At 42.4% G+C, this 25,110-nt stretch overlaps 1 protein-coding gene across 1 annotated transcript in view; it reads left to right on the top strand.

Moving 5' to 3' along the window:
* FAM135B (family with sequence similarity 135 member B) overlaps window positions 1-25,110 on the top strand; it is a 115,282-nt gene that overhangs the window by 49,674 nt on the left and 40,498 nt on the right. The window contains exons 9-11 of the mRNA XM_040433829.1: window positions 11,860-12,015; window positions 17,105-17,178; window positions 23,742-23,896. Coding sequence (XP_040289763.1) covers window positions 11,860-12,015; window positions 17,105-17,178; window positions 23,742-23,896 — 385 coding nt within the window. The remainder of the gene's footprint in view (window positions 1-11,859; window positions 12,016-17,104; window positions 17,179-23,741; window positions 23,897-25,110) is intronic.

The following is a 25,110-nucleotide window of genomic DNA, read 5'->3' on the forward strand; positions in this document are numbered from 1 at the left end:
TAAAAGTTATAGCGTTTACAAACTATGGTACAAAAATGTGAATTTCCGCTTTTTGAAGCAGCTCTGACTTTCTGAGCACCTGTCATGTTTCCTGAGGTTCTACAATGGCCAGACAGTACAAACACCCCACAAATGACCCCATTTCGGAAAGTACACACCCTAAGGTATTCGCTGATGGGCATAGTGAGTTCATAGAACTTTTTATTTTTTGTCACAAGTTAGCGGAAAATGATGATTTTTTTTTTTTTCTTACAAAGTCTCATATTCCACTAACTTGTGACAAAAAATAAAAAGTTCTATGAACTCACTATGCCCATCAGCGAATACCTTGGGGTCTCTTCTTTCCAAAATGGGGTCACTTGTGGGGTAGTTATACTGCCCTGGCATTCTAGGGGCCCAAATGTGTGGTAAGGAGTTTGAAATCAAATTCTGTAAAAAATGACCTGTGAAATCCGAAAGGTGCTCTTTGGAATATGGGCCCCTTTGCCCACCTAGGCTGCAAAAAAGTGTCACACATCTGGTATCTCGTACTCAGGAGAAGGTGGGGAATGTGTTTTGGGGTGTCATTTTATATATACCCATGCTGGGTGAGAGAAATATCTTGGCAAAAGACAAATTTTCCAATTTTTTTATACAAAGTTGGCATTTGACCAAGATATTCATCTCACCCAGCATGGGTATATGTAAAAAGACACCCCAAAACACATTCCTCAACTTCTCCTGAATACAGAGATACCAGATGTGTGACACTTTTTTGCAGCCTAGGTGGGCAAAGGGGCCCATATTCCAAAGAGCACCTTTCGGATTTCACAGGTCATTTTTTACAGAATTTGATTTCAAACTCCTTACCACACATTTGGGCCCCTAGAATGCCAGGGCAGTATAACTACCCCACAAGTGACCCCATTTTGGAAAGAAGACACCCCAAGGTATTCCGTGAGGGGCATGGCGAGTTCCTAGAATTTTTTATTTTTTGTCACAAGTTAGTGGAAAATGATGATTTTTTTCATACAAAGTCTCATATTCCACTAACTTGTGACAAAAAATAAAAACTTCCATGAACTCACTATGCCCATCAGCGAATACCTTGGGGTCTCTTCTTTCCAAAATGGGGTCACTTGTGGGGTAGTTATACTGCCCTGGCATTCTAGGGGCCCAAATGTGTGGTAAGGAGTTTGAAATCAAATTCTGTAAAAAATGACCTGTGAAATCCGAAAGGTGCTCTTTGGAATATGGGCCCCTTTGCCCACCTAGGCTGCAAAAAAGTGTCACACATCTGGTATCTCCGTACTCAGGAGAAGGTGGGGAATGTGTTTTGGGGTGTCATTTTATATATACCCATGCTGGGTGAGAGAAATATCTTGGCAAAAGACAAATTTTCCAATTTTTTTATACAAAGTTGGCATTTGACCAAGATATTCATCTCACCCAGCATGGGTATATGTAAAAAGACACCCCAAAACACATTCCTCAACTTCTCCTGAATACAGAGATACCAGATGTGTGACACTTTTTTGCAGCCTAGGTGGGCAAAGGGGCCCATATTCCAAAGAGCACCTTTCGGATTTCACAGGTCATTTTTTACAGAATTTGATTTCAAACTCCTTACCACACATTTGGGCCCCTAGAATGCCAGGGCAGTATAACTACCCCACAAGTGACCCCATTTTGGAAAGAAGACACCCCAAGGTATTCCGTGAGGGGCATGGCGAGTTCCTAGAATTTTTTATTTTTTGTCACAAGTTAGTGGAAAATGATGATTTTATTTTTTTTTTTCATACAAAGTCTCATATTCCACTAACTTGTGACAAAAAATAAAAACTTCCATGAACTCACTATGCCCATCAGCGAATACCTTGGGGTCTCTTCTTTCCAAAATGGGGTCACTTGTGGGGTAGTTATACATCCCTGGCATTCTAGGGGCCCAAATGTGTGGTAAGGAGTTTGAAATCAAATTCTGTAAAAAATGACCTGTGAAATCCGAAAGGTGCTCTTTGGAATATGGGCCCCTTTGCCCACCTAGGCTGCAAAAAAGTGTCACACATCTGGTATCTCTGTATTCAGGAGAAGTTGAGGAATGTGTTTTGCGGTGTCTTTTTACATATACCCATGCTGGGTGAGATAAATATCTTGGTCAAATGCCAACTTTGTATAAAAAAATGTGAAAAGTTGTTTTTTGCCAAGATATTTCTCTCACCCAGCATGGGTATATGTAAAATGACACCCCAAAACACATTCCCCACCTTCTCCTGAGTACGGAGATACCAGATGTGTGACACTTTTTTGCAGCCTAGGTGGGCAAAGGGGCCCATATTCCAAAGAGCACCTTTCGGATTTCACAGGTCATTTTTTACAGAATTTGATTTCAAACTCCTTACCACACGTTTGGGCCCCTAGAATGCCAGGGCAGTATAACTACCTCACAAGTGACCCCATTTTGGAAAGAAGAGACCCCAAGGTATTCGCTGATGGGCATAGTGAGTTCATGGAAGTTTTTATTTTTTGTCACAAGTTAGTGGAATATGAGACTTTGTATGAAAAAAAAAAAAAAAATCATCATTTTCCACTAACTTGTGACAAAAAATAAAAAATTCTAGGAACTTGCCATGCCCCTCACGGAATACCTTGGGGTGTCTTCTTTCCAAAATGGGGTCACTTGTGGGGTAGTTATACTGCCCTGGCATTTTCCAGGGGCCCTAATGTGTGGTAAGTAAGTAAATGACCTGTGAAATCCGAAAGGTGCTCTTTGGAATGTGGGCCCCTTTGCCCACCTAGGCTGCAAAAAAGTGTCATACATCAGGTATCTCCGTACTCAGGAGAAGGTGGGGAATGTGTTTTGTGGTGTCATTTTACATATACCCATGCTGGGTGAGAGAAATATCTTGGCAAAAGACAACTTTTCCCATTTTTTTATACAAAGTTGGCATTTGACCAAGATATTTATCTCACCCAGCATGGGTATATGTAAAAAGACACCCCAAAACACATTCCTCAACTTCTCCTGAATACAGAGATACCAGATGTGTGACACTTTTTTGCAGCCTAGGTGGGCAAAGGGGCCCAAATTCCTTTTAGGAGGGAATTTTTAGACATTTGGATACCAGACTTCTTCTCACGCTTTGGGGCCCCTAAAATGCCATGGCAGTATAAATACCCCACATGTGACCCCATTTTGGAAAGAAGACACCCCAAGGTATTCAATGAGGGGCATGGCGAGTTCATTGAAAAAAAAAATTTTTGGCACAAGTTAGCGGAAATTGATTTTTTTGATTTTGTTCTCACAAAGTCTCCCATTCCGCTAACTTGGGACAAAAATTTCAATCTTTCATGGACTCAATATGCCCCTCAGCGAATACCTTGGGGTGTCTTCTTTCCAAAATGGTGTTATTTGTGGGGTGTTTGTACTGCCCTGGCATTTCAGGGTCTCCGCAATCATTACATGTATGCCCAGCATTAGGAGTTTCTGCTATTTTCCTTATATTGAGCATACAGGTAATGAGATTTTTTTTTTTCCGTTCAGCCTCTGGGCTGAAAGAAAAAAATGAACGGCACAGATTTCTTCATTCGCATCGATCAATGTGGATGAAAAAATCTCTGCCAAAGAAAAAAAAGGAGGGGAAAGGCGTCTGCCAGGACATAGGAGCTCCGCCCAACATCCATATCCACTTCAGCTCGTATGCCCTGGCAAACCAGATTTCTCCATTCACATCAATCGATGTGGATGAATAAATCATTGGCGGGATTTTTTTTTTTATATATATATATAAATATGCCAAAGTATATGAACACCGCCACCTCCTCTGCTCATATGCCTCGGCAAACATATCTTACTGCAGAGGAGAAATCTCGTCTTGCAGCGCCGCATACACCGACTTGCGTGTAATCTGACAGCAGCGCAATGCTTCTGTCCGAATGCACATCAGTGCTGCAGCTGGTCGATCGGTTGGTCCACCTGGAAGGTAAAAAAAACAAAACAAAAAAGAAAAAACCAGGACGCAAAGCAATAACTTTATTAACTTTAGAACAGAACATATTAACTTTTTTTTAACTTTTTTAACTTTTTTACTTACCGGTAATTTTTTTTTTGTTTAGTTTTTTTTACCTTTATAGAACAAACCTCTCCTTCCCCATGGGACAATGTGCAAAGCGCAAATCGCCCAAAGATGTGGCGAAGTACGTTATGCACTTTATCCCAGGTGAAAGGAGAGGTTTGCAGCAGCTGAGAGTAAAAGGGCCCTAATAGCCCTGTGTGCCTGTCCTGTGAGATGCAATCCCTATGCTAGGTGTACCTGTGTGTGGTACTTCCGGAAACACTCACCAAAGCATAGGGCAGGGTGGTCAGGACAGTCAGGACAGAAATAGCGGGTGTCACGCCTTATTCCACTCCTGCTACAGACACGACATCTTTTTCGGGGTGACGGTTGGGTTGAGGTACCAGGAACGACACTGGGGAAATGTCGCTCGTGTAGACGGCTAACTACACTGGTGGATGGGGCCACGGAACCTCCTGGGTAAAGGAGGTTCTCGATGATCTCTTCCTGGAATTTGAGGAAAGATCGTGTTCTCCCAGCCTTACTGTAGAGAACAAAACTATTGTACAGCGCCAATTGAATTAAATATACAGACACCTTCTTATACCAGCGTCTGGTTCTGCGGGAAACTAAATACGGAGACAACATCTGGTCATTGAAGTCCACCCCTCCCATGAGCGCATTATAGTCGTGGACACAGAGGGGCTTTTCAATGACACGGGTTGCTCGCTCAATTTGGATTGTCGTGTCTGCGTGAATGGAGGAGAGCATGTAAACGTCACGCTTGTCTCTCCATTTCACCGCGAGCAGTTCTTCGTTACACAAGGCAGCCCTCTCCCCCCTTGCAAGACGGGTGGTTACAAGCCGTTGGGGGAAGCCCACGCGACTAGTTCGCGCGGTGCCACAGGCACAAATCCGTTCTAGAAACAAATGCCTAAAGAGGGCCACACTTGTGTAAAAATTGTCCACATAAAGATGGTACCCCTTGCCGAATAAGGGTGACACCAAGTCCCAGACTGTCTTCCCACTGCTCCCCAGGTAGTCAGGGCAACCGACCGGCTCCAGGGTCTGATCTTTTCCCTCATAGATCCGAAATTTGTGGGTATAGCCTGTGGCCCTTTCACAGAGCTTATACAATTTGACCCCATACCGGGCACGCTTGCTTGGGATGTACTGTTTGAAGCCAAGGCGCCCAGTAAAATGTATTAGGGACTCGTCTACGCAGATGTTTTGCTCGGGGGTATACAAATCTGCAAATTTCTGGTTGAAATGGTCTATGAGGGGCCGAATTTTGTGGAGCCGGTCAAAAGCTGGGTGGCCTCTGGGACGGGAGGTGGTGTTGTCGCTAAAATGCAGGAAACGGAGGATGGTCTCAAATCGTGTCCTGGACATAGCAGCAGAGTACATGGGCATGTGATGAATTGGGTTCGTGGACCAATATGACCGCAATTCATGCTTTTTGGTTAGACCCATGTTGAGGAGAAGGCCCAAAAAATTTTTAAGTTCGGAAACTTGGACTGGTTTCCACCGGAAAGGCTGGGCATAAAAGCTTCCCGGGTTGGCGGATATAAATTGTGTGGCATACCGGTTTGTCTCTGCCACGACTAAGTCCAAGAGCTCCGCAGTCAAGAACAGCTCAAAAAATCCCAGGGCCGAACCGATTTGAGCTGTCTCAACCCGAACTCCAGACTGGGCGGTGAAAGGGGGAACTACAGGTGCGGCTGAAGTTGGTGACTGCCAATCAGGGTTTTCCAGCACCTCAGGGATTCTAGGGGCTCTACGGGCCTGTCTGTGCGGTGGCTGCGATGGGGTAACTAGTGCACGTGCCACCGTACCAGCTTCAACTGCCCTTCTGGTGCTCGCCACGTCACCATGTTGTACGGCAGTGCTGGTACTAGGTCCAGGGAGGGCTGCGCTGCTGGTGTATGCCTCACCACGTGATCCGGCAGCGACAGCCCCACTCTGCTGCTCTTGAAGCGGATCCTGCATAACCTGTGGTCTAGCGACACGGGGCCGGGTACGCCTGGTGCTGCCAGGGACCTCAACCTCCTCGTATGAACTTTGGGTCAGAGAGCCACTGCTTTCCACAGGTTCATATTCTGACCCGCTAGATTCGTCAGATGAGGGTTCCCACTCCTCATCCGAGTGGGTCAGAATCCTGTAGGCCTCTTCAGAAGAATACCCCCTGTTTGACATTTGGACTACTAAATTTAGGGGTATTCCCTGAGACTACCCAAGAAAAAAAGCAAGCCTGTCTTACAAAGGGGAGGCTAGCGAAGTACCGGAGGCCGCTGCGGTTGATAAAAAATATCAAAACTGATTTTTTTATCGCCGCAGTGCGTGTAGAATGAATGTGCAGTGATCAAAAAATATATATTTTTTGTCACTGCGGTGGGGCGGGCGTGGGTGAACGCACGTGTGGGCGACCGATCAGGCCTGATCGGGCAAACACTGCGTTTTGGGTGGAGGGCGAACTAAAGTGACACTAATACTATTATAGATCTGACCGTGATCAGTTTTGATCACTTACAGATACTATAAAAGTACAAATGCTGATTAGCGATACGCTAAACAGCGAATAAAAGTGACTGCGGTGCGGTGGGCTGGGCGCTAACTGACGCTAACTACCTAACCAAGGGGCCTAAACTATCCCTAAAACCTAACAGCCAATACCAGTGAAAAAAAAAAAGTGACAGTTTACACTGATCACTTTTTTTCCTTTCACTAGTGATTGACAGGGGCGATCAAAGGGGTGATCAAAGGGTTAATTGGGGTGCAGGGGGGTGATCTGGGGCTAAGGTGTAGTGTTGGTGTACTCACAGTTCAGTCTGCTCCTGTGCTGGATCCAACCGACGAAAAGGACCAGCACAGGAGCAGACAAGCCATATAACAGATCATATTTACTAATATGATCTGTTATATGACTTTTGATTGGATTTTTTGAAAATCGCCAGCCTGCCAGCCAATGATCGTTGCTGGCAGGCTGGTGACGAACTTGTTCTTTGAATTTTGCCGGCCCGCGATGCGCATGCGCGGGCCGGCTTTGAGCGAAATCTCGCGTCTCGCGAGATGACGCGTATATGCGTGATTGTGCGCAGCGCTGCCATCTCCGGAACGCGAATCTGCGTAAAGCGGTCCGGAGGTGGTTAATGGGGTTACTCATCCCTATCATCTCCTACCAACCATGCGTGAAAATTGCACCGCATCCGCACTTGCTTGCGATTTTCACGCATCCCCATTCATTTCTATGGGGCCTGAGTTGCGTGAAAAATGCAGAATATAGAACATGCTGCGATTTTCACGCAACGCACAAGTGATGCGTGAAAATCACCGCTCATCTGAACAGTCCCATTGAAGTGAATGGGTCCGGATTCAATACGGGTGCAATGCATTCACCTCACGCGCATTGCACACGCATTCTCGCCCGTGTGAAAGGGGCCTTAGGACTATTAGGACCTGCCTAAGCCAAAGCCTAACACGCTGCTTGTCAGTATAATGCTGATAGGCATTATACACAGCCATATACTGCAATATAAGTAAGAAGTGAACAAATATTCACTCGGGCAAGTCCTATAGTGGCACTGAAAAGATCAAAAACTTATGTAAAAAGAAAATGAAAAAAACTGTACAAAATAAAAACATACATATACTTGGTTTCACCGCATCTATAATGACCCAAATGAAAAAATTATCATGGTGAACACTAAAAAAAAACTAAAAAGACTCCCTAAAAATCAAATAAAAAGTCATAAAAAGTTGTGCAAAAAACAAGCCATCATACAACAGAAAATTAAAAATGTTGTGGGTCATGTAAAGTGGAATGTGTTAAAAAACATTTGTTTTGGTTTTTAATTTCCAAAACTAGTAAAACATAAAAAAAAACTATATAAATTTTGCATCACTGTAATCATACTGTATTTGGCGCTATAATGCCCTGATACCGTACGTTACACAATGTACACATGAGATGTGGCTATACCCACATATCACTACGCTACGTCTAGCTGTACCCCGAAGGGGAAGGCTGCTGATTCTCCATGATGGAATTAAGGGCAGAAATTAGAATTTTGCTGCTGTGAAAAATGATAATCCTAAGATAAGCAGCCATGGCTTTTTGGGGGTTGCACTGATCCGAATCTGTGAATTACAAATTAAACCGTTCCATTTAATCATGCTTTAATGAACCAGAAATAACACAATGGGCCGTCACTGGAGGAGCGGTAAATGCATCTTATCCTATATGTCGGCTGTTGTAACTGATGATGAGAATTCTGATAGTAGTGCAGCGCCATCTAGTGGCCTCCGTCTGACATAGCCATGGAGGTCTCATGTTCTCTCCTATTGCCTCTATTCACTGCAAGCCCTTACACTGATGACTCCATAGGAGATGCTTTGCATTGTTACACACACACAGTTAGGTCCATATATATTTGGACAGAGACAACATTTTTATCATTTTTGTTCTGTACATTACCACAATGAATTTTGAACAAAACAATTCAGATGCAGATGAAGTTCAGACTTTCAGCTTTAATTCAATGTGTTGAATAAAATGATTGCATAAAAATGTGAGGAACTAAAGCATTTTTTAAATTCAATCCCTTCATTTCAGGGGCTCAAAAGTAATTGGACAAATTAAATAATTGTAAATAAAATGTTAATTTCTAATACTTGGTTGAAAACCCTTTGTTGGCAATGACTGCCTGAAGTCTTGACCTCATGGACATCACCAGACGCCGTGTTTCCTCCTTGTTAATGCTCGGCCTTCACTGCCGCGGTTTTCAGTTGCTGTTTCTGGTCCTTTCTGTCTGAAGTTTAGTCTTTAACAAGTGAAATGCTCTATTGGGTTCAGATCCGGTGACTGACTCGGTCATTCAAGAATATTCCACTTCTTTGCTTTAATAAACTCCTGTGTTGCTTGGGCTTCATGTTTCGGGTCATTGTCCATCTGTATTATGAAACGCCGACCAATCAGTTTGGCTGCATTTGAGCGCACAGTATGTCTCTGAAAACCCCAGAATTCACCCGGCTGCTTCTGTCCTGTGTCACATCATCAATAAACACTAGGGCCCGGGGCCACTGGCAGCCATGCATGCCCAAGCCATCACCCTGCCTCCGCCGTGTTTTACAGATGATGTGGTATGCTTTGGATCATCAGCTGTTCCATGCCTTCTCCATGCTTTTTTCTTTCCATCATTCTGGTAAAGGTTGATCTTGGTTTCATCTGTCCAAAGAATGTTCTTCCAGAAGTGTGCTGGTTTTTTCAAGATGTTTTTTTTAGCAAAGTCCAATCCATCCTTCTTATTCTTGAGGCTGATGAGTGGCTGCACCGTGCAGTGAACCCTCTGTATTACTTTTATGCAGTCTTCTCTTTATGGTAGATTTGGATATTGATACGCTTATATCCTGGAGAGTGTTGTTCACTTGGTCGGCTGTTGGGAAGGGGTTTCTCTTCACCATGATAATTATTCTGCGATCATCCACCACTGTTGTCTTCTGTGGGCGTCCAGGTCTTTTTGCATTGTTGAGGTCACCAGAGCTTTCTTTCTCAGGATGTACCAAACTGTAGATTTTCTCACTCCTAATAGTGTAGCAATTTCTCGGATGTTTTTTTTCTGTTTTCGCAGATGAAGGGTGACTTGTGTCACCTGCATGGAGAGCTCCTTTGACCGCATGTTTACTTCTCAGCAAAATCTTCAAAATGCAAACACCGCACCTCAAATCAACTCCAGGCCTTTTATGTGCTTAATTGACAATGAAATAATGAAGGAATTGCCCACACCTGCCCATGAAACAGCCTTTGAGTCAATTGTCCAATTACTTTTGGTCCCTTTAAAAACAGGGTGCCACGTGTAAAGGAGCTGAAACTGCTAAACCCTTCATCCAATTTGAATGTGGATACCCTGAAATGAAAGCTTAAAGTCTGGACTTTATGTCCATTATATAACGATAACTTGAATATTTTTTAGTAAACAGGTAAAAAAAAAAATTGCGTCAGTGTCCAAATATATATGGACCTAACTGTATACAACTCAATTTTCCCCAGGATGCATCATTCCAGCTGACATTGTTTTAAGGAGTTTTCCAGTCACGCATCTAAATCGATATAACTCTTCCACACTGTCATTGTCAAAAGTTGCAATCAATTTCTATAATTTTTTAAAGATATCTTCTTGCTGTCATTGAATGGGAACCTTCACCTATTACTTTCACACAATCTGTTGTGTGATGGATGCACAGCTCGTTGCAAGAAGCGCCTTTGATATCTGTACTGTAACTAACCATCGACCTGAGCATCGATCCTATGACCAGGGAAGATTCTCATCCTTTGAAAATAAGGACTTCCACTCAATGACTACAAGCAGAGATCTTGAAAGTGTATTATCACCTTCCCATGCTTTTCATAGGATTTTTCTAAAGGTCGGGTGTGGTATCGCAGCAAGGCCCTACTCTCTTAATTTGCACAGAGCTGTAATACCAGTTACAACCTTTGGATGAGTGTGGCGCTGTTTCTGGAAGAAATCAGCCATATTGTTTATAAACCTGGACAACCAGTTTAAATAATTTTTTGGGGACTTAAAGGGGTTGTGCCACAAAGAATATACTACATGTTTCAAACCAGGACTTGGACCTGAATTATTTTGTAATTGCATGTAATTAAAAATTTTGCATAGCCACTGAGTTATACAATAAAATGTATCTGTATAGCGCCACCTGCTGTTGATTCTTTTCCTTATTCTTTGTCCACCTCACTGAGGTGGTCGCACGTGATCCGTTTAAATTCTGAACTGTCACCAGCCGTAGAAACTGTGGCAGTTACAGAAAAAGAGCTCCTCCCGAAGAACCCCCCCCCCCCTTTCCTAGGGAGAGGGCTGGATCAGAAAGGACACCCCCCTTGAGCTGTCAGCTTGATAAAAAATTAACAGAACAATTAGAGCAATTAATGGGGAGATCTCTGGATCCATGTGAGGTACAGGGATGGTTCTTGCTTTGTTAGAGATTGTCATGTGTTCTATGATGTCTGATTTTCATTTTTTACATGAATTGTGGCATAACCTCTTTAAATATTGATGACCTTTCTGCAGGATAGGTCTTCAAAGTCAGACCACTGATGGTCCCACTTCTGACACCTCACGCTTATAATCTGTTCCTTGGCTTGTGACATCACCTCCATCGGTCTCATGGCCTTTTTGCAGCTCACTATGGGATTGAACTCCAAGCCCAGCCACAATGCATTGGGTGGTGCTGTGCCGCATGGCTCGTCCAAATACCATGGCCTTTTAAACAGCTGATTGGTGGGTGGATCGGGATTTGGACCCTCAAAGATCTGATTTAATGACCTATGCTTAGGAAAATTGTAGGTCATTACATATTTCAATAATTACTGGAAAAATAATTTCTCAGACTGCTACTATTCAGAAACCATACTGTAACCGTGAATTTTTGAAATGCAGCACCTTTAACTATTTTTTCATGTCGGTGGTTTCCGTTAAGTTCGCTTTAAACTCTAGCGGCTGCAATGGGTACATTTGTGAGGACGAGGGTAAAATTGCAGTATCATTGTCATCTCATTATATACACATGTCGGGATGCGACCACCCCAAAATGTCAGATTTTGACAGAGTTGGAGTTCTTTTGAAGTCACAACCTCGTTTCAAAAAGGTGAACATCGGGATTATGTTGCGGTAATACTGCCAAAAATAATTGTCACTGTGTATTCTTGGCCGATTTCAGATCAACAAAATTTGCATAAATGTCCATGAAATTAGACGGTAAGTCCCAAGTGGTTGTGTGAACAGTTACTAACCTCTTCCATTGCCTCTCATAGATGTTGGACAGTCCCGACCTGATAATGGAGCAGATCAGCAAGGATTTGGCTTGGCTTTGTTCCCAGCTGATGGTAATGTGGGCTAAGTTTTTGGAAATAGTGACACTTCATCCAGATGTGACCACCTACCTCACACAAGAACATCACAGTCTACGGGTCAGTAAGATCATTCTAAATTTCCTGGCCATGTACTTATGAAATAGCTCTGCGATTTCACAACTGAACGCCGATCAGCGGATTGGCTGTGATGCGGGGTGTTGGACCCCCACCCAATGAGATATTCATGGCCTATTTTGAGGATAGGCCATTAATAGTAAAATCATGGACAACTCCTTTAACGTCTTACTCAGGTGTCCACAAGATTTTGACCCTCAGCAGTTCAAGTGAACCAACCTCTTAAGGTTCTTTATGCTGAAACAGGGGCATAGATATAAGGGGTGCGGAGGTAGTAGTCGCTACCGGGCCAAGGAGCCTGAGGTGGCCCAAAGACCCTTGTGCCCCATAACAAGACACCAGTATTATAAAAAAGTGCATGCTGGGAGGGCTCTGCCATAGATTTTGCGCTGGGGCCCAGAATCTTCAAGTTACACCTTTGGCTGGAGGGAAGGGGTTAGGTCAAGAATTTTGCATGGGGGGGGGGTGCCGTTTCAATTTTTCCCTCAGGCAGCACGAAGGCTATGTGCTTCCCTGCCCCTGGCCACAAAGCACTGAGGGAACGGGGGCCCAAGCTGAACTCTTGCATCAGGTTCCATGAGCCTTTACTACTCCCCCCTGTGCTGAAATATGGCCATATTACAAATTTCTAATTGAGACCTAATTGACAAAGACATGAGGAGAAAGGGAAGGAAGAAGGCTTGTAAGTTCAGACAGGAAACCAGACTGTATTGTATCCTTACTATTTTACCTTAGTTCCTCATAAGGTTCAGGATGCTAAACATTACAGCATGAGACCTAAGACATGAGGGGAAAGGGGAGAAAGAATGCTTGTAATTTGAGATAGGAGTCCGGGAGACCTGAATGTATTGCTGTGAGATACAGAATCACATTTGATAAAAACTTAGGGGCACATTTATTAAGACCAGCATTTTAGACGCCAGTCTTAATAAGACCTATAGCTGGAGGTGGATCATCAAAGTTATGTAGAGGCGCTGGTCTCTACATAACTTCCTCCGATCCAGCGCTGATTCTAAATGTAAGACATCTTGCTTGCTTTCTTACTGTACAATCAGACCATTTTCTATGCCTAAACCAGGCGTAAAAAAATAATGAATGATACTGGCCCACTTTTTTCAGACCTGGCGTGAGCAGGGAATAAGTTGCAGATTCTGCCGCAGCGGTGTGCAACAGAATCTGTGCCAGATACACGCCACATCTGGTCATAAATGACCCCTTTAGTGTTAATATACAGAGAGACTAAACAGAGTAGAACAAGTAACCATGGTGCCCCATAGTAAGACTTTTTGAAATAGAAAGGTTATGATTTCCAAAGTAAAGCGCATTGCTCTGTCCCTGGGTATTTCACTTTGTTCCTTGGACTCTTGGTCCTCTGCGTTCCACTATGCACTGCTTCCCCCTATGTTCTGCCTTCCCTCTAACTTATCAGGATTCCCTAACTGTCAAGTTGATGGCCCCAAAGCATCTGCTATCTCTTCTACCCTGGTATTTATACTCATGGTCTGGACTTTGACAGATCTGAAGGGAAAAATGAAGAATTTTGGAGGATAATATACATTACATATGTAGATTCAGAAAAAAATAAAATTTACCCCTTTTAACATGTAGGTCCATTCTTAAGCCTTACATTTTCACAGCTGCTTTTAGAGAAAGCTTGTGTCTTCTGCTTCCTCTGTCGCCTCATAGACTCATCAAGGGTTCAAGACTCACAAGCTCCAGGAGTGAAAGACTCACAAACTTTCACTATGAGTAGGCAGGGGAAGCAGGACCCACAAGTTTTCTCTGTGTATGGGCAAGAAAAGCAGGACTCATGAGATTTTTCTATGAGTAGATGGTGGAGCAGGACGCACAGGATTCATATTTTTTTTTTGAACAATAATTTTTATTGAATAGTTTTCATAAAAATAGGTTACAGAATGAATGAATAACAATCACATGTACATGTTTGAAACAAGGAAAATTAAGGCACTTGTGAAGCATCTAAAGTTAGAAGTTATTGCACATCATATGACAGGGAATATTATACCAATAAGGAAATAGATCATATCAGGTACATATATAATGAGGTAAGTACTTGTATGCAGAAATATTTATCAGAGAGCAGAAAACTTATAATCTAATGGATGCGTTAGGACTGGAGGTAGTTTACAATTATTATGATTTAGCCACACATCCCAGTTCTTTAGGAAAGAAGATTTCGAGTTCCTAGAGGATGCCCATAAACCTTCATATAAGCAGCTGTTATCCAGAGTTCTAAAAATTCTGTTAATATTGGGGAGATTCCCAGATTTCCAGCAAGCAGCGATTTTCAGCCGGGTGGCAAATATTAAGTGGCTGGCTATAGACCTGAAGTGGAAGGGGAGGTCTATAAGACCAACAGACAGAAGAGCCATCTTAGATGAAGGTCTAATAGAATAACTAGCTAAAGATGAGATGAACTTAAATACTGAATCCCATAAACATCTAACTGTAGGACAGTCCCACCACATATGTAAATATGAGCCAGGAGCTTGGCTACATCTCCAACACTCTGGAGAAATCTCAGGGAAAATCCTATTTAAGTAGAGAGGGGTTCTGTACCATCTATATAATAAGGATTCATTTTGATTGGCCAGGAGAACCAGGGCTCAGATCCTTTCTGTATGAGTGGGCAAGTAAGAAGGACTTACACAATTTTTCTAATAGTGGCCAGGACTACCAGGCTCTCTCCATAAACAGCCAGTAGAAGCATGGCTCACAGACTTTCTCTATGAGTTGGTGGAGGGAGCAGGACTCACAGGCTTTCTTTATGAGTGGGAGAGGGAGCAGGACTCAGGGTTTCTCTATGATTATGAATGATCCAGGCAGCAGTCCACGTTAAATAATTTATTTTCCCTATTGCAATTATTTAGATCAGTATGAGCCTTTCTAAAGCATAAGGCTTTCTTTATGAGAGGGCAGGAGAAGCAGGAGTCATAGGATTTCTGGATGAGAGGGCAGGATAAGATGGACTCACAGGCTTTCTCTATGAGAGGGCAGGAGAGGCAGGACTCACAGGCTTTCTCTATAAGAGGGCAGGAGAATAGTGTTGAGCGCGAATATTCGAAAAGCAAATTTGAATCTCGAATATCGCAACTTCGAGAATTCGAGAATATTTAGAATATAGTGCTATATATTAGTTTTTAATCATTACCTTGCTGATTTTCGAGTAAAAAAAAGAAAGTAGAATATAACAAATATTCTAATTCGCAAATATTCGACGAATATTCTACAAAATATTCACAAAATATTGCGCATTCAAATATTGCCCCTGCCGCTCATCACAACAGGAGAAGCAGGACTCACAGACTTTCTCTAAGGTAGGGCAGGAGAAGAAGGACTCACAGGCTTTCTCTATGAGAGGGCAAGAGAAGCAGGTCTCACAGGCTTTCTCTATGAGAGGGCAAGAGAAGCAAGACTCACAGGCTTTTTTTCTATAGGAGGGCAGGAGAAGCAGGACTCACAGGCTTTCTCTAAGAGAGGGCAAGAAAAGCAGGATTCACAGGCTTTCTCTATGAGAGGGCAAGAGAAGCAGGTCTCACAGGCTTTCTCTATGAGAGGGCAAGAGAAGCAAGACTCACAGGCTTTTTTTCTATAGGAGGGCAGGAGAAGCAGGACTCACAGGCTTTCTCTATGAGAGGGCAGGAGAAGAAGGACTCACAGGCTTTCTCTAAGGGAGGGCAGGAGAAGAAGAACTCGCAAGCTTTCTCTATGGGAGGGCAGGAGAAGCAGGACTCACAGGCTTTTTCTATGGGAGGGCAGGAGAAGAAGGACTCACAGGCTTTCTCTATAAGAGGGCAGGAGAAGCAGGACTCACAGGCTTTCTCTATGGGAGGGAAGAAGAAGCAGGACTCACAGGCTTTCTCTATGGGAGGGCAGGAGAAGCAGGACTCACAGGCTTTCTCTATGAGAGGGCAGGAGAAGCAGAACTCACAGGCGTTCGCTATGAGAGGGCAGGAGAAGCAGAACTCACAGGCTTTCTCTATGGTAGGGCAGGAGAATCAGGACTCACAGGCTTTCTCTATGAGAGGGCAGGGGAAGAAGGACTAACAGGCTTTCTCTATGGGAGGGAAGAAGAAGCAGGACTCACAGGCTTTCTCTATGGGAGGGCAGGAGAAGCAGGAGTACCAGGCTTTCTCTATGGGAGGGCAGAATAAGAAGGACTTACAGGCTTTCTCTATGGGAGGGCAGGAGAAGCAGGACTCACAGGCTTTCTCTATGGGAGGGCAGGAGAAGCAGAACTCACAGGCTTTCTCTATGGGAGGGCAGGAGAAGCAGGACTCACAGACTTTCTCTATGGGAGGGCAGAATAAGAAGGACTTACAGGCTTTCTTTATGGGAGGGCAGAAGAAGCAGGACTCACAGGCTTTATCTATGAGAGGGCAGGAGAAACAGAATTCACTTGGTTTCTCTGTGATCCCTGACACATCTAAACAACTTGTAATATGATAATACAGAATGAATTCATAGCAAACAATATGTCACAGAGATCAGCATCTTCCTCGATATTAAATGCCGCTCTTATATAGGAGACCTGACAAATCTGCTTTAAAAAGGGAATCATTTAATCAAAAGAAAGAGGAGCTGCATATTTTATGTTGTATGGAAATGTTCATGGATACCTGGTTTAAACAATATCCTTAAAAAAACTTAAAAAAAACTGATTATCTTACCTTAACGGGGGTCAGAGGTAATTATTAGGTGACAGAAGTATAGATTTCACAATCCTTGTGTATTTAGTTGCATATTTATTCATTGTTGCAAACTGCAGTGTGGAATAACGATTATGTTGTGGCCCCATCTAGTGGTCATATACATTAAGTGAAGCTACATTTCTTATTTCACATATGGTGGGGTTTGATTGACATCATCATCATAAGGAAGCACAATAGAAACATCTAAATCACAGAATCCGCTCTGCTGCATCTCTAGGAAGGTATATAGATGAATTAGTCTCATAACCATGTAACATTGAATAGCTCATCTCAGGCGCATCATCACACCTCTGACCGCAGAAATATGCGCTTTATATGTGATTTTATTCATCTCTCAGGTCAGACGATTCTCTGAAGCATTTTTCTACACTGAACATGAAAAACCTACCGCTCTCATATTCCAGGAAAACCTGTAAGTTGGTTAATTTTATACATGATAAGTGTAGTAGTAAGCTGTACTACCTCTACTACCGAATATGAGTCATTCCCATCGCATATACAGGGAGTGCAGAATTATTAGGCAAGTTGTATTTTTGAGGATTAATTTTATTATTGAACAACAACCATGTTCTCAATGAACCCAAAAAACTCATTAATATCAAAGCTGAATATTTTTGGAAGTAGTTTTTAGTTTGTTTTTAGTTTTAGCTATTTTAGGGGGATATCTGTGTGTGCAGGTGACTATTACTGTGCATAATTATTAGGCAACTTAACAAAAAACAAATATATACCCATTTCAATTATTTATTTTTACCAGTGAAACCAATATAACATCTCAACATTCACAAATATACATTTCTGACATTCAAAAACAAAACAAAAACAAATCAGTGACCAATATAGCCACCTTTCTTTGCAAGGACACTCAAAAGCCTGCCATCCATGGATTCTGTCAGTGTTTTGATCTGTTCACCATCAACATTGCGTGCAGCAGCAACCACAGCCTCCCAGACACTGTTCAGAGAGGTGTACTGTTTTCCCTCCTTGTAAATCTCACATTTGATGATGGACCACAGGTTCTCAATGGGGTTCAGATCAGGTGAACAAGGAGGCCATGTCATTAGATTTTCTTCTTTTATACCCTTTCTTGCCAGCCACGCTGTGGAGTACTTGGACGCGTGTGATGGAGCATTGTCCTGCATGAAAATCATGTTTTTCTTGAAGGATGCAGACTTCTTCCTGTACCACTGCTTGAAGAAGGTGTCTTCCAGAAACTGGCAGTAGGACTGGGAGTTGAGCTTGACTCCATCCTCAACCCGAAAAGGCCCCACAAGCTCATCTTTGATGATACCAGCCCAAACCAGTACTCCACCTCCACCTTGCTGGCGTCTGAGTCGGACTGGAGCTCTCTGCCCTTTACCAATCCAGCCACGGGCCCATCCATCTGGCCCATCAAGACTCACTCTCATTTCATCAGTCCATAAAACCTTAGAAAAATCAGTCTTGAGATATTTCTTGGCCCAGTCTTGACATTTCAGCTTGTGTGTCTTGTTCAGTGGTGGTCGTCTTTCAGCCTTTCTTACCTTGGCCGTGTCTCTGAGTATTGCACACCTTGTGCTTTTGGGCACTCCAGTGATGTTGCAGCTCTGAAATATGGCCAAACTGGTGGCATCTTGGCATCTTGGCAGCTGCACGCTTGACTTTTCTCAGTTCATGGGCAGTTATTTTGCGCCTTGGTTTTTCCACACGCTTCTTGCGACCCTGTTGACTATTTTGAATGAAACGCTTGATTGTTCGATGATCACGCTTCAGAAGCTTTGCAATTTTAAGAGTGCTGCATCCCTCTGCAAGATATCTCACTATTTTTGACTTTTCTGAGCCTGTCAAGTCCTTCTTTTGACCCATTTTGCCAAAGGAAAGGAAGTTGCCTAATAATTATGCACACCTAATATAGGGTGTTGATGTCATTAGACCACACCCCTTCTCATTACAGAGATGCACATCACCTAATATGCTTAATTGGTAGTAGGCTTTCGAGCCTATACAGCTTGGAGTAAGACAACATGCTTAAAGAGGATGATGTGGTCAAAATACTCATTTGCCTAATAATTCTGTACACAGTGTAAAACTTAAAGGAATTGTGCTGAGTTTAAACTTATGCCCTATCTACATGATAGCAGATACAGTGGTGCTTGAAATTTTTAGAAGCCTTCAGAATTCTCTATATTTCTGCATACATTTGACCTAAGACTACATCAGTCCTAAAAGTAGATACAGATAACCAAATTGATAGGTTTGTGGTTGTGCCTGCCATGCTACTCACTATGCTACCTGGCTCTGTCCTTTGCAGGTTGTGGCCTGCATGTTCTCTTTCAGCCTGCCAGTATCTGTGCCCCTAGGTTAATTTGTCCAATGGAGTGGGATCCTTGGGTATTTAAGGCACCCTCCCCATTTAGAGGATGCCTGAGCTTTAGGTTCTCTGGGAGCTAGTAACAGTGTGTGATAGTCTAACACTATTGCGATTTACCTGTGTTTATCCTGTGCTATCTTCTGCATGTGTTCCTATTGTGCCCCAGCTGTTTCCACCTTGACCTGTGTTATCCTGCACTTCCAGTTTCAGTTTCAGTTCTGTTCGTGTTTGAGTTCATCCTGTCTATCTGCCTTGTTTATGTTCCTGCCAAGTATCCACCCTGCCTGCTCTATGTCCTCACTACACCCCTGTCTGCAAGTCCATTCCGTGTCTACCTTCATCTATGCTACCAGTGTGCTGCCTGGACCTCTAAAACCAGCATTCAAGTCCAAGTGACTGTTCATACTGCTCCTGCAGTATTCCTGTGGTTTTGGTGTGGTTTTTGAATCCTAACCTTCTGGTGTTTGCACCCCCAATGGATCAGCTGCCACAAATACTGGGACTATCTCAAGGAGTAGAAGTCTGGTTGCTTCCCTGCAGGAAAGTCCAGACCAAGTTTGTTCTTTAACCGTTCTTCCGTAGAACGACTTGTGTGCTTAGGGTCATTGTCTTACTGTGCAGCGGCCCACCGCCAGCGTCTGAGGGATCCCTTGCCCCTTAGGAGGTTTCTACAAAATATGTCCCTCTTATAGAGCAAGTAAACGTGACGCAAGTTGCAGTTAAGCAACGAGGTCATGGAGTCCCCTTTGTAGATGGTAATGTGTGTACCCAGGGTAGGATTGCCAGGGTGGTGTAGAGTGGCCTACAATCCCTGTAGATGTTGTATACACATGTCATGAGGTTCCTACTTGGATATCCTATGATCCCAGACGTGGTGTAGCCCGAAGCAAGTGCAAAAAGGTAGTTGAACTTGGATGATGAATAAGTAGAATAAATGGAGTCTAGACTTTCTATAAATGTTGAACACAACTTTACTTGGCATAAATGGTAATCCAAACAGTTTCCAACTGGTATCTTGGTCATCAGAAGGTATTAGCTTAACATTGGCAGGCAAACACTTCTGCAACAATCTCAACTCTGCTATGCTGTAGCTTTCTTAGCTCTGCTATGCTAGCTGGAGTAAATAGGAACTTTTACTCTTCTGCTGGAACTTAGTTTAGCTGTAATCTGTCTCTTACTTTAGTCCTAGGAACGTCTTGTCCTGGCATCAAGCTCTGTTAGCTTGGGAGGCAATGCAAGCCCAGGAGGGGACAAGCAACCATAAAGGACTTTGGGAGGCAGGGTCTGCGGGCCCAGCAAAGCAGACAGTGCTCTGCTGGCCGAAGCACAACCCTTCCTCAGGAGAGGGTAGGCTAGATTGTCCAACTCGATAATTAAACTCCTCCCTCTCTAGAGAGGGCTAGAATGGAACTGGGAGGTTCCTCTCTAGGGAAAATAACTTTGCCAATATTGCCGCCATCTGCTGGTAGACCAGGCAATTACATGAACACAACCAGTTTCATAAACATAAATATGCACATTATTCCGGAGTGACACGAAATACATTCTGGGGACATTAGTTCATCATACTACCAACAATGTGTTTCACAGATGGGATGAGGTTTTTATGCTGGAAGGCAGTTTTTTCCTCTCTCCTAATATAATTGCTTCTTATTAAACAAAAAAGTTTGATTTTGGTCTCATCCGTCCACAAAACATTGTTCCAATAGCCTTCTAGCTTGTCCAGGTAATCTTTAGCAAACTACAGATGGCCAGCAATGTTCTTTTTGGATAGCAGTGGCTTTTTCCTTGCAATCCTGCCATGCATACCATTGTTGTTCAGTGTCCTGCTGATGGTGGACTCATGAACATTAACATTAGCTAAAGTGAAAAAGACCTTTAGCTGCTTAGAGGTTAACTTAGGTTCCTTTGTGACCTCACTGACTGTTACATGCCCTGTTCTTTATATGATCTTTGTTGGTTGACCTTTCCTGGAGAGGGTTATAATGACCTTGAATTTTCACTATTTGTATACAATTTGTATGACTGTGGATTGGTGGAGTCAAAACTCTTTAGAGATGGTTTTTTAGCCTAATGAGCATCAACAACTAATTACTGAGGCATCTGTTTGTGCCATGATACTTTCACAAAAATGTGGTGAAGATTAGTGTTGATCAAGAATATTCGAATTGCGAATTTTTATTGCGAATATAGGTACTTCGAAAATTCGCGAATATTTCGAATATAGTGATATATATTCGTAATTTCAAATATTCTAGATTTTTTATAGCGAATTTTTGTAATGCAAATTTTTATCGCAAATTTTTTAATTGACTCATTGGCCCACAAGCAAGAAGCAGGGAGGAATCATAACTTTAAATGGGAAAAATGATGAATATTCTAATAAACTTATATATAGCACTATATTGAATATATTCATTTTTTTAAAATATTCATTATATTCTAAAACAAGAATATATAGCAATTTAGCGAATATTCGAAAAAAAAAAAAAAAAGAATATAGAGCAATTTAGCTAATATAGTGCTATATTCTTCTTTGTCTAATAGTTGTAATTTTTGTCTCATTTGAAGTTCAGATTGGAAAAAAATTTTAACTATTGAAAAAAAAGATTATAGCACTATATTAGGCCTCTTTCACACTTGCGTTGTTGGGATCCGGCATGCACTTCCGTTGCCGGAGGTGCCTGCCGGATCCGTAACAACGCAAGTGTACTGAAAGCATTTGAAGACGGAACCGTCTTCCAAATGCGTTCAGTGTTACTATGGCACCCAGGACGCTATTAAAATCCTGGTTGCCATAGTAGGTGCGGGGAGCGGGGGAGCAGTATACTTACAGTCCGTGCGGCTCCCGGGGCGCTCCAGAATGACGTCAGAGCGCCCCATGCGCATGGATGACGTGATCCATGTGATCACGTGATCCATGCGCTTGGGGCGCCCTGACGTCACTCTGGAGCGCCCGGGGAGCCGCACGGACGGTAAGTATGCTGCTCCCCTGCTCCCCGCTACACTTACCATGGCTGTCAGGACTTTAGCGTCCCGGCAGCCATGGTAACCACTCTGAAAAAGCTAAATGTCGGCTCCGGCAATGCGCCGAAACGACGTTTAGCTTAAAGCCGGATCCGGATCAATGCCTTTCAATGGGCATTGATCCCGGATCCGGCCTTGCGGCAAGTCTTCAGGATTTTTGGCCGGAGCAAAAAGCGCAGCATGCTGCGGTATTTTCTCCGGCCAAAAAACGTTCCGTACCGGAACTGAAGACATTCTGATGCATCCTGAACGGATTACTCTCCATTCAGAATGCATTAGGATAATCCTGATCAGTATTCTTCCGGCATAGAGTCCCGACGACGGAACTCTATGCCGGAAGACAATAACGCAGGTGTGAAAGAGCCCTTAGCTAAATTGCTCTATATTAGTTATTTTTTTTTTTTCGAATATTCGCTATATTGCTATATATTCTTGTTTTAGAATATTACGAATATTCGAAAAAAGAAATATATTCGTTTTTTTGAATATTCGTAATATTCTAAAATAAGAATATATAGCAATATAGCGAATATTCGAACAAAAAACAACGAATATAGAGCAATTTAGCTAATATAGTGCAATAGTCTTTTTTTCAATAGTTGAAATTTTTTTCCAATCTGAACTTCAAATGAGACAAAAATTAGGTTTTTGCTCGACAATTGAAAAATTTGCAAAAAAAATAAAGAAAATTCGCATTATGAAAATTTGCATATTACACGATCATTACCTTGTCGATTTTTTGGAGTAAAAAAAATCATAGAATATAACGAGTATTCGAATTCACGAATATTCGGCGAATATTCTACAAAATATTCGCGAAATATCGCGAATTCGATTATGACCCCTTCCGCTCATCACTAGTGAAGATCAGATAGATCCCCGTTCTTTAAATAAAACAGGTCGCTCATTCACACCTGATTGTCATCCCACTGACTGAAAACACCTGACTGTAATATTACCTTTAAATTATCTGCTAGTCCTAAAGGTTCACATACTTTTGCCACTCACAGACATTTCATATTGGATCAAATAATAAATAAATTATTCCTATTTTTGACTCATTTTTTGATGTGGCTAATTTTGTCTACTTTTAGGACTTATGTGAAAATCTGATGTAGTTTTGGGTCAAATTTATGCAGAAATATAGAAAATTTTGAAAGGTTCACAAACTTTCAAGCACCACTATAAGTGCCTGATTTGTGGGAGTCCAGTATTGGGACCCCCAATTATCACAAGAACTGGAGTCCTGTGTCCACTTGTATATATACAAAGATACCAGGCTAAAAAAAGTTCATACTTCCAATGTATTAATGACCTTTGGTTCGGGAAGCTTCTTATCATCTTCAGTAAAGCAAGAGTTAATTATAACTCTTGCTTTACTCTTGCTTCTTGTTGCCCATCCTCATACAGCAGGACTATATAGAGACTGTAAATATTAAATGGTAAGAAATGTAGGAGGATGTAGGAATCATGACTATATGTAAGACTATGTCTCCACCACCAACCCCATTGAGGTTTGAAGGGCTGATGTCTCCTCATCACACAACTCATTTTGATTTTATGATTCTTTCATTTGACTATGACATTATTGTTTTTAGAATTCAAAGTCACAGTAACTTATCAGCAGAGGTCAGGAGTTCTGAGTACTTCACCAGCATGCCTCCACTACCTGTCGAATGTTTGGACATCGACGGAGACTGGAATTCTCTTCCTATCATCTTTGAAGACCGATATGTGGAAAACCCCCAAAAAGGTCAATCATTTTTTAAGTATTTTTTTCCATTGTAGGTTATTCAGAACAGGTTCATAGGTTTATATAAAAAGTACAAACCTTGTCTACAACCACACAAAGGGAATCCTGGATAATGTAAAGTGTAGTACATACAGTCTATGGGGCATCAGGAGGACAGTTATGTACTTGACATTTTTTTATGGCATAATAAATTATTATTTTAACAATGGGTCTAGCCATGGGCATAGCTGCAGGAAGTTTGGTGGGGCGTGAACCCTTAATGCTTGGTGCCAGGAGGGGCTCCTACAAGTCAATATGCTATGGCCAGGGTAATTAAATGCAGGTGTAAAAAAAGCTAACTAAATCATTATCCTGGATGAAGGGCAGCCTAGCGATTACTCTGGTAGACTGATTAGTTAGACTCCTGTTCTCCACTTGGGTTTCAAAATAATGCTTTTATTTTTTTGCGGTTCCAGTCAAAAACGTTTTTCGGCATACAGCCTTCTTCAGTACAACTGGAAAGGCATGTAAGAGTGTAAATAGCAAAAGGTTGGTGGCTCACTTCCTGCTCCGCTATTGAGTAGGTGCACTGCCCAACAGCACTCCCTAATGCTGGTAGAGTAAGAAGGTAATCAATTGGATTGGGCATCACTCTTTATCAGGCAACACAGACAAGTTGGTTGGTATATAAGATACTTTTATATATAGTACTTTAAAATAATTTACAACATGTTGCATAAAATTCATACATTCAAACAATGTTAAAACTCAGACTAAAAATACAAAACATACACTTCTATGTGCTAAAAAAATCCTTAGGGGGGGGGGGGGGGGTGGTTGACGCAATATGGTCCAAAGGCAATTGTGACCCTGATTTGTATTTGTAGCTATACTTGTAGGAAAACACAATGTTCAATAGAGCAATGTCCAAAGTAATCAATGACATCCACAGATTTTAACAGGTTTGCAATAATCCAATGCTATACTATGTATAGAATACTTTACCGCTCCTGTATTCGGTCCGTTTGTGCACCAGCTTATCAGGTGCGATGCTTTGAGCTTCCAGGACCTGTTGGTAAAGTCTATGGAGTTTCCCCTCTTGCCTGGATAGCAGTATGATTTCTTTGCTCTGCTTTGACCTTCCAGGACTTGTGGCGTCCCACGTGGTTAGCTGGGCGGTCAGATGACTTGAATTTCCATGCAGGGTTTTCAAAATAATCTGTAGATGTTAGTAG

Source organism: Bufo bufo, chromosome 5 (genome assembly GCF_905171765.1).
Source record: "Bufo bufo chromosome 5, aBufBuf1.1, whole genome shotgun sequence".
Taxonomy (NCBI): domain Eukaryota; kingdom Metazoa; phylum Chordata; class Amphibia; order Anura; family Bufonidae; genus Bufo; species Bufo bufo.